This window comes from Mastomys coucha, unplaced genomic scaffold (genome assembly GCF_008632895.1).
Source record: "Mastomys coucha isolate ucsf_1 unplaced genomic scaffold, UCSF_Mcou_1 pScaffold22, whole genome shotgun sequence".
Taxonomy (NCBI): Eukaryota; Metazoa; Chordata; class Mammalia; order Rodentia; family Muridae; genus Mastomys; species Mastomys coucha.
In genome coordinates this window covers 136,853,905-136,864,619 of record NW_022196905.1, presented here as the reverse complement: position 1 = coordinate 136,864,619, position 10,715 = coordinate 136,853,905, and the positions used below count along the sequence as shown (strand labels likewise).

Genomic DNA, 10,715 nt, shown 5'->3' with positions numbered 1-10,715 from the left:
CCCCATGTGTATTTGGGTCTGGATTATAGTGGATAAAAAATTAAAAGTCATACCAGGTGTGGTACACCTTTAATCCCAGGACTCAGGACACAGAGGCAGGAAGATCTCTGTGAATTTGAGGCTAGCCTTGTCTACATATTGTGCTCCAGGGCAGCCAGAACTACATAGAAGTTCCTCCACAAATGAGCTCATAACAAGATTAAGAGGACGCAAAAGGGAAAGTGCCCAGAAATCCATGAAAGACAGCACACTACAGAATCAGACTCTTGGAGGCATTATTGGCTACTGAATACTAATTCGTGCTCACTGTATTTGAAGAACCAGTAGGATGAAAACAGTATATCACCTCCAAAATAGAGACAGATGTTTAAAAGAACAAGAAAATTGTGCTGGTTAGCTTTAACTGTCAACTTGTCGCAATCTAGAATCAACTAGAAAGTCCATTTCTTAAAAAATGTTGTTTTCCTCAAGTTTTAATTATGTGTAAGCATGTGCTCACAGAGGCCAGAGGTATTAGAACCAATCTCCTGTCCTGGAAAAGCAACAGTGGTACCTTTTCCTCTTCCCATCCTTCTTCTGAGCCATCTCTCCAGCCCTGGGAAGAAATTCTTAGTGAGGAATTACCTAGATCCGTTAGGCTTGTGGATGTGTCTGTAGGAGACTGTCTTGAGTGTTCATTGATATAGGAAGATCCAGCCAATTGTGGGTAGTCATCCTTAGGCAAGGGGTCCTAAACTGTATAAACAGGAGAAAGATAGATGGATGACAGGAAGAAAGCATGGGTGCATTTGTCCTCCCTGCTCTTGACTGACTGTGATGTGGCTAGATGTTTTAAGTTCTTCTCACATTCCCTGTAACTGATGGTAATCTGGAATTGTAAGCCAAATAAACCCTTTACCCCTAAGTTTTTTTGTCAGCAACAGGAGTGAAACTGGAACAATTAGGCTTCTAGTATCAAAAAGGTAAGTATTTAAAAGAATACTTAAACTGGTTCTCTCGCTTACTGGTAGCGTGCCAGGCGCTTGGATTCACCCCCAATACCACAAAAACAAATAAGCAAGGCCGGGCAGTGGTGCTTCAACTGCACACTATATATAACTGAAGTGAGAATGGAGAAGTGGATGATCTGGTGTCACCCAGGAACAAGCACAGATCCGGAGCACGGGAAGAACGGGAAGGTTTATCCTGTATCTAAATGAAGAGAACCAAGAGAATGTCGGGAAGAGCATATTCCAAGCATAGGCGTGGGAATCTTTTAGAGGCCATGAAATGAAAAGGACTCCTTGCTCTGAGGCAAGAATCCCAGAGCGCCCGTGTAAATTGATTATATTTACCTTGCACACGCACAGCAGTGAAACTGTGGGACACTGAGGCCAGAAATTTGAGCATGGGCAGGCAGAAGACGACGAAAGGGCCATAGTTTTTGGCTTGATGGTAACTTCTCAGCAGGAGCCAGGAGAAATTGAAGCCACCGCAACAAGTGACACCAGGGCCTGATGAAAGCGCTACTGTCGCCTGGGCCTAGCTGGAGCATCCTCTGGAACCTGCTTGGGGATAGAGGCCCATGCATTGTTCCTCAAGAGAAACTTCTCAGAGCCGGGCAGGACGGGCGGGGATGGCGCTCTTACGGAAGCCCTGTGGCACGAGAATTTCTACCAATCTCGTGAGAGCGGCAGCGGCATCGGCCGGTGCGCAGGCGCGTGCGTGCGCTGTCGGTTCTGGAACGCGACCGCTGAGGAGCCCGGCGCCATGTTGGCCCGGAGGGGTACCAGGGGAAGCGCTTGAGGCGGCGGGCTCGGAGCGGAGCGGGGGGCCTACAGGGCCGGCCGGCAGGAGCCCGCCCCTCGCGCCTTCGGATCATGAGCCGAGCAGAGGCCGCTGAGGTCGCGGTGGCGGGGCAGGTGCCCTGGCGGCGCGGGAGCTAGAGATGATGCCATTTGCGGTGACCACCCAAGGAGCACAACAACAGGCTCCCGCCCCGAAGCAGTTCGGCATATCGTCCCCCATCAGCCTGGCCGCCCCCAAGGACACAGACTGCGAACTCACCCAGAAGCTGATCGAGACCCTCCAGCCCTTCGGGGTGTTTGAAGAGGAAGAGGAACTGCAGCGCAGGATTTTAATTTTGCAGAAATTAAATAATCTGGTGAAGGAATGGATCCGAGAAATCAGTGAAAGCAGGAATCTTCCACAAGCTGTAATTGAGAATGTTGGGGGGAAAATTTTTACGTTCGGCTCTTACCGACTAGGAGTACACACGAAAGGTGCAGATATCGATGCGTTGTGCGTTGCACCAAGACACGTGGATCGAAATGACTTTTTCACCTCCTTCTATGACAAATTGAAACTACAGGAGGAAGTAAAAGATTTAAGAGCTGTTGAGGAGGCCTTTGTGCCGGTTATCAAACTGTGTTTTGATGGAATAGAGATTGATATTTTGTTTGCAAGATTAGCATTGCAGACTATTCCAGAAGATTTGGACCTACGAGATGATAGTCTGCTTAAGAATTTAGATATTAGGTGCATAAGAAGCCTTAATGGTTGCCGGGTAACTGATGAAATTTTACATCTAGTACCAAACATTGACAGCTTCAGGTTAACACTGAGAGCCATCAAATTATGGGCCAAATGCCACAACATCTATTCCAATATATTGGGTTTCCTTGGAGGTGTTTCCTGGGCTATGCTAGTAGCAAGAACTTGCCAGCTTTATCCAAATGCAATAGCATCCACTCTTGTACGAAAATTTTTCTTGGTGTTTTCTGAATGGGAATGGCCAAATCCAGTGTTGTTAAAAGAACCAGAAGAACGAAATCTTAACTTGCCTGTATGGGACCCAAGAGTGAATCCTAGTGACAGGTACCATCTTATGCCTATAATTACACCAGCATACCCACAGCAGAACTCCACGTACAATGTGTCTGTTTCAACCAGGATGGTCATGATTGAGGAGTTTAAGCAAGGCCTTGCTATCACACATGAAATTCTGCTGAATAAGGCAGAATGGTCCAAACTTTTCGAAGCTCCAAGCTTTTTTCAAAAATACAAGCATTATATTGTACTTCTGGCAAGTGCACCAACAGAGAAACAACATTTAGAGTGGGTGGGCTTGGTGGAATCAAAGATCCGAATCCTGGTTGGGAGCCTGGAAAAGAATGAGTTCATTACTCTGGCACATGTAAATCCCCAGTCATTTCCAGCACCAAAAGAAAATGTTGACAAGGAAGAATTTCGTACTATGTGGGTGATCGGGTTAGTGTTGAAGAAGCCAGAAAATTCTGAAATTCTCAGTATTGATCTCACCTATGATATTCAGTCTTTCACAGATACAGTGTACAGACAAGCAATAAATAGTAAGATGTTTGAGATGGATATGAAGATTGCTGCAATGCATCTAAGAAGAAAGGAACTTCATCAGCTACTTCCAAATCATGTTCTTCAGAAAAAGGAAACGCATTTAACAGAAAGTGTTAGATTGACAGCTGTGAATGACAGCAGCCTTCTCTTGTCTATAGACAGTGAAAACAGCATGACTGCACCTTCACCTACTGGCACTGTGAAGACAGGTCCACTGACTGGAAATCCTCAAGGCCGAAACAGTCCTGCTTTGGCTGTTATGGCAGCGTCTGTAACCAACATACAGTTTCCTGATGTTTCCTTGCAGCATGTGAATCCCATAGAAAGCTCAGGGATTGCACTGAGTGAAACCATCCCTCAGATGCCCTCACAACCTACCATTTCATCACCACCTAAGCCTACAATGACCAGAGTTGTTTCTTCGACACATCTGGTAAACCATCCATCTAGACCTTCAGGAAATACAGCAACGAACATACCCAATCCTATACTAGGAGTCTAGAAGACATTCTCACCTGATAAGAAGAAAGGAACAAGAAACCCAACAGAAGAGAAGGAACCAGATAGACGAGTCCAGCTTAGACACTACTCAGACAGCAGCTTCTCTGTTGGCCTCTCAGGAAACACCTGGGAACAGATAAGCCCGGTATCCCTGTTTTTCCTAGAGATCCTATTCCTTTTATTGAGAGTTCAATAAAACAGATTGAATGGATAGAAACCACCTCAAAGGCCCTTACACAAATTCTTGCAAATTGAACTTGTCGCTTTCGGATGTTAAAGGAAAATGAGGGAACCAGATTAGATATGACTCAAAATAGATTCATACTCGATTGGTAACTTTTTTTACTGGTCTAATCTTGAACCGAAGTCCAGATTAGCATTCAAAACCAGAAGTACTGTTACTCATGCCTCAGATCATTAGCATGTTGATAGTAGTTACATTTTTTTTTAGAGAACTATGATTAGAAAAGAGAAAAAACCCCTCCAGCTGTATTCATTTCTGTCCATGACTGACATTAGAATTAGATTTATATTTGATTCACTGTTGGGAAATTTGCAATACAAGCTATCAGAACCCCTATTTTAGCACTTTATGGGATTTTTAATTTTTACATTTGGAACTAAATTTTTGACTTTCACTTTGGTGATTTTTCACCTTTTTTCCTCCCTGAAAAGATTTCTTTACTAATCTTAAAGTTGCATGCTATTTTGCAGTAATATACTTGAGAAAGCACAAAATATGTATCTCAGTTCCCAGGAGGTGGCTACACCCTTTGAAATGGAATGTAAACTCAGAGGGCATTCATTTGACATCAAAACCATAATTACTACTATTTGGTTTCTATGGGACAAGATCAAGAAATGGTATATGGGTTTTATCTGTAGAATTGTTTGGGAGAATGTTATAATCAGCAACTAGGTATTTTCTCAAGAGTTCCACGTTCCTTTGTTCTTAATCATTCATCCTCTTTGCATTAAGCATATATACATGCGTATTACTTCTTAAAAGTCCATAATATTAATATCTAAACCATAATGTGAATCCAAAAGTTTTTTGGCCACGTGGCACAAAACATCAAATTCTGACTCTGGTTAATATCTCAGGGAAACTTGGGTCAGTGTTCTGTTCTTGCTCTCCATGGATGAGAGATTTTCTAGATCACAGAGTATCTGTTCTGGAAGAAAACTAGTTTCCTATTTTAAATATGTAGGCAAAAAGGCATTTTTACTCTTAAGAACTTTAAGCCATGTTTTATTTTAATGCCGATACCAGAATTTATCAGATTATATGTGTACGGTCATACAAAAAAATAATTTCCACAAAGCACTTGACATCTAGTCAGCTTTCTACTCTTTTACCAAGTCTCAGGGATACTATAAGTTAGAGCTACTTCTCAATAAAGTAGCAGAATCCCTGTGTGTAGGAACTGAGGGCCAACGGATGTCATTGAATGGTAGCTTTAGTCTTCTTAATCCAGATATAGCAAACAGCTCTTCCAAGCAGCCAGGTCTGTCTCTCCCTTTCCCTCTAAAACTCTTCCTTTCTGTTCTGCCTGTTTTCTCCCATGTCAAGTCAGAATTGTTTAACCTTTCTTGTCCTTCTAGATTAATTTTCAATGTTGGACTATAGTCTTTTTCCCTTTTAAACTAAGCAGTAATTGAGACTTTCTGATACCTAGACTGCCAGACCTCTGTCTGTCACACCTCTGCTCTGTTCAGGTTCACCTTGCCCTTCCACCAGCATAAGAAAGCACACGGCTTCTGCATTTCAAATAGCTACAGTGTCTGCTGGAGACAGCCAGGCACAGATTTAGTCTCCTCATTTTGTTTACACATTGGAAAAATGTTTATTAAATGTTTTGTGTAAATATGCCTGTTTTTTTTTTTAAACCAAGCTGGAAACTTGGGACTTTTGAAGTCTAGTTTTTATTACGTGAATACCAGACTATTTTTTTCATGTGATGTGCATAGTGTCTCCTGACTGGAGTTTGCTGTTACGTGGTATCTGTACTCCTTGTATTTTCAAGCACTATTTTGAAAGCAGATAATGTATTTCTCCATTACAAACACAATAAAAATAAATGCCAAACAACCTGGAACTAAAACACTGGCCAGATGCTTAAGTCTGATCTAAGAATTCAGATGTCCTTTTTCTTTTTATTTTTTTAGGGTTCTTGGGATGGAACCCAACACCTTGTATGCACAAGGCAAGCGCTCTGCCATAGAGCCGCATCCCTGACCCAGAACTTCTTCACTGTTCTGAAGGAGGTGGCAGGGCTGGTGACTTTTCCAACTTTATGACATGGAAAGCACAGGGTATAGTGCCTGTGGAGGACACACAAAGGGTCCAGATGTCAAAAGGAAAGACTTTAAAAGGCACACAGGAAGGGAGTCAGCATGGTGGGTGCCAAGGCTGTAAGCACAGCCCTTGGGAAGCTGAGGCGGAGGGTGCCTTGAGTTTGGGAGTTGGTGACCACACTTGTTTAGTGGGACCTGAGAAAATATGATGAAGGACTTGGAGAGGGGCAGGGCTGTATTGCATAAGTGGAGTTTGTCAGTGTGGAGGGGAGAAGAGTCTAGGAGGAGGAAGAGCTGTGGGAAAGTGGAGCTTGTCTGTATTGAGCATATTGAGATTATTGAGCGGGAGGAGGACAGGGAGGGAGGAGCTGCAGGGAGGTGGAATTTGTTGGTATGGGGCTGAGGAGCTGCTGCTGAGATTGAAGGAACATACCAAAATGTGAGGACATGGGGTGCAAGTAATAAAAAGTTTGCATGGGGACAGGGACAGGAGGGTCCCACATTAATGATAGGAGAGACCTTACTAGGGAAGGAGGATGCTTTATGGCATGCTTGCCCCAGATCGCTTAGCTGCAACAGAAAATAGCAAAGCAAAAATGAACAGACTTCCAAATATGCCATTATCACACATTTAAAATCAGTTCTTTAACAGAGCCTTTGGTCAGCCTAGTGTAATTGGTTACTGAACTTTTCTTCTGAAGGGCTGGCTAGTGAACAGTTTCAGCTTTGGGAAGTCGTATGGTCTCTGTCACAACCACTTAACTCTGCCCTGTAGAGTGAAGAGATAGATAATACAGCAGCAGATGGCTCAGGCTGGATTTGTCACTATCCCCACCCCCAGCAAGCATTGGCCACAATAATCCCATGGACATTTATCATAGACCCCTCTACTTAACAACTAGCAAATGCACCCCGTTCTCAGGGAACTACTGGGCATATGTAGCAATCAGAAAACAAGGGTCAGTCTATTTCTAAGTATTAACGTATGACTCTAGTATGATAAGTTAGAACTCAGTAGTAAGAAGCCAAGGCTAGTGCCTTGGCTTAGAAGGTAAAGGTACTTGCTGTAAAAGCCTGGTGATGTGAGTTTGATCCCTGGACCCCACCATGGAAGTAAAGAACAGACTCCCAAAACTTGACCTCTAGATCTCTATATTCTAACTGTGGCTCATGTGTGCCCACATTCACACATTTACCCACCCCCCCATACACACCCAAATAAGAAAAAAAGCCAGGTATGGTGATGTATGCTTCTGATTCTAGCACTTAAGACATGGAGATAGGAGATTCCAGAGTTCGAGGCCAACCTGGGCTAATTAATGGGAACAGCTCAATAAACAATTCTAATAAACAATAGCATGGGCACTTCACCACAGGTCCACACACAGGGTTTCACTTTTTCTCCTCTTTGGTCTTTGCATCTTGCTGTGAGTATTGATATGCTTCATCTCTGTGGTTAATCTACTTCATTGAGGACTCTATACTCCCTCTAGTTACCTGCAGTGTGCCATAAAAACAGTATTTTCCTATATATGGTGGTGGCAGAAAAATCCAAAAGCCTCTTATCTGATGGTAACCAAGAAACAAGTGCACTGTTGAGAGGTGATAGCCCAAAGTTAGAAACAACGTACATAGAAACCTGACCATCAGGCTGGGTACTAGGGAGTGCCATCTTCTTGCAGTAAAAATCCTAAATCTGTGACATCAAACAAGCCATGGCTTCATACACCCATGAAGATGTGGTTGATCATGCTGAGGAAGAAAACAAATCCTTCCAAAATACGTAAAGTGGGAATGTAATTTATATAAGGTTCACATACAAAGTAGAGTGGTATAACTAGAAGTTACAACTGTAACAAGGCTGGTGCTTTAGTGCTTGCCTGGAATCCCAGCACTCAGGAGGCTGAGGCAGGACATCCCAGGCTCAAAGCTATCTTGGACTACATAGCAAGCTGCAGGCCAGCCTTGACCCCTTAGCAAGACCCTGTCTCAAAACAGACCAAAGATCAAATGGTATTGTCTTCATTTTTTCCCTCATTTGCTGTGATAAAATAATTTGCAGAAGCAATCCAAGGGAGAAAGCGTTTATCCTGGCTTCCAGTGCAAAAGGAAGGCACGGAGGCAGGAGCAGGAGGCAGGTCAACACACTTCATTGGCAGGAAGTCAGGAAGTAGAGAGGTACAAATGCAAACTGTGCACAGCCCAAGATCACAGTCAAGGAATGGTGTTGCCCACAGTGGGTAGGTCTTCCCACCTCATAACACAAAATAATCCCCCATCATGCCCAGAGGTGGATTCTGGACTCTGGTTAACAGCAATGACCACCACAGGGTTTAATTAGATGGCAGTTAGAACGAGCTGCTTGCCTTTTGTGGCAAGAGGTATAGGAGAGCAGCAGATTGCAGTGGCCATATTTTTGGGTTGGTGGTAGGTCCAACAGTGTTCTTTTTTAATCTCTGGAAGTTGGGAACATCATCTTGTGTGTGGAATAGTTTATAATAAGAAATGCAACACTAAATGTGTACTTTATAGACCTTTGGAGATCAGCTAGGAGTTGCAGTTGGCCAGGACATCACTGGAGTTGATACAGATCTGTTTCCATATACTGGGTGCTACATTCAGGACGGGTAGGGTGGTTTTCCCTGGTCCTGGCACCCTGGGCTGTTTCCACCTTTAGCCCCACTGCACTGCTTCATGCTTTTCCTCTTCAGGGTTGTTGAGGGCAGGATGATTTGAGGAAAAGGCCAAAATATTTTTGTGTAGTAACTACTTTCATGGTGATGTGACCAGATAGCAAGAAGTAACCTAAGAAGCTAGAGAGATGGCTCATTGGTTAAGAATGCTTCCTGCTCTTCCATAGGACCTGAGTTCTATTCCCAGCACACTTATCAGCTGGTTCACAACTAGATGCAGTGGATCTAATGCCCTTGTCTGGGTACCAACACAGGTGTTTATATATAAACCCACATAAATAACAGAAAATCTTCTAAATATATATTTTATAGACAACTTGAGGGAGGACTTCCTCTTAGAGGGTTCGGGGAGGCACTATCTGTCATGGCTGGTACTGCATGGTGGCTGAGTGTGGCTCACAGTTTGTGTGGCAAGTGCCACTACCCACTGACATCTCACTGGCCTACTTTATCCATGTATAGGGTCCAGAGTCCCCCAAGTAAGCACAGGTGGCACCCATAGTGGGCAGGTCTCCCCACCTCAGCTAAGGTAACCAAGAAGCAGCTCCTACTACCACCACAGATGCAATCAGAGGGGATTCTGGATTGTGTCAAGTTGACAAAGCCAGCAGCCACAGCAACCTGAGGAAGAATTTATTTGAGCTCACAAGTTGCAGGGATGCTGCAGCATGGGAGGGAAGGTGCGACAGTGGGAGAAGACCTAACTGTGGCAGAGAGACATGAATGCTTTCTCCTGTTTTGTTTTTTACTAGCCGTAGAATAATGTTGCCACTAAGTCCTTAAGTCCTTACTTAATTTCCCTCACAGACTCTGAGGTGTATCTCCTAGGTGATTCCAAATCCAGTTGGCAGTGAAGCTCAACCATCACTGTCTATACTCTAGTGTCTCCTGTAGCTTTAATTTTTTTCAAAGTCTACTTTAATGATGGTTCTTAAATGCTTTAACCTCCCTTCTAGCCCCCACCTATGAGAAGTAGTGGAAAGAAAGGGTACAGGGGAAGTGGACCTGTTTAGAAATTGCTTTTTGGTGCAAATCCCATCTGTGTTGTCAGGAAATCAGCAGTTTAGTTCATAGATCAGCACAGCAGCTTGATCTGTTTGTAAATACTTTACAAATGTATCAGCAGTCTAGTTAGGTAGAGTCAGAATAGCAGCATGAATCAGCAGTGGTGGCACAACCTAGCAGAGGCAGCCAGACCTCAGCTGGATCAGCATGAGTCAGCAGGAGGGACCAGGACCAACAGGGATGCCAGGGGAAGTTTCAGCTGTGCCACTCTGAGCAAAGCAAAGATCAGTGAAGATGCTAGACCAAGAAGCGTTGCAGAGCTAGCACTACCAGCAAGCCCCTCTCACAGTCCGTTGAGTCCTATCTATACTCCCGGCAAACATCATGTGTCCTCTGCGAGTCCTACCTCTTGTGTCTTGTCTCAGCAAAACTCCATGTGAGTCTGTCTCATCTGACACTACTCTGCCAATCAGCCAGAGTCTGCAGAAGTGGCAAGAAGCCACAGCATGCCATCAGAAGATTTTTGGTCCATTTCTCTCTATGGAGTCATAACAAATGGAGCTCAACTATGCATTGTAGGTTGGATCAATACATGCATGTTATTAGCAAAGAATCCTTTATCACATGTCCTTTCACGTGCTTGCTTTAGCAAAACATCCTCTCTTCTGTGTCTGCTTCAGAAAAATGATCCTTCATGAGTCTTCTTTAGCAAAACACCGTCCAACACAACTAACTTTCCAAAGAATCCTTAAGTTTCCACTTCAGTCTCCCATGGAGCATGTCCCACCAGGAGCATCCCTCATCCTTCATCAACTGGAACTTACACATGGCCAGCCCATCTGCAGTAGACGTGGGAAAATGGTG

General features: G+C 43.9%; 2 protein-coding genes across 4 annotated transcripts in view; both read left to right on the top strand.

Moving 5' to 3' along the window:
• The window catches only part of Radil (Rap associating with DIL domain), a 66,317-nt gene that overhangs the window by 18,306 nt on the left and 37,296 nt on the right, over window positions 1-10,715 (top strand). The window lies entirely within an intron of this gene.
• Papolb (poly(A) polymerase beta) lies at window positions 1,694-4,077 on the top strand. Its single transcript, XM_031338577.1, is given in 2 exon segments — window positions 1,694-3,802; window positions 3,804-4,077. Coding segments are annotated over 2 exon segments (1,920 nt in total). The 5' UTR covers window positions 1,694-1,927; the 3' UTR covers window positions 3,849-4,077.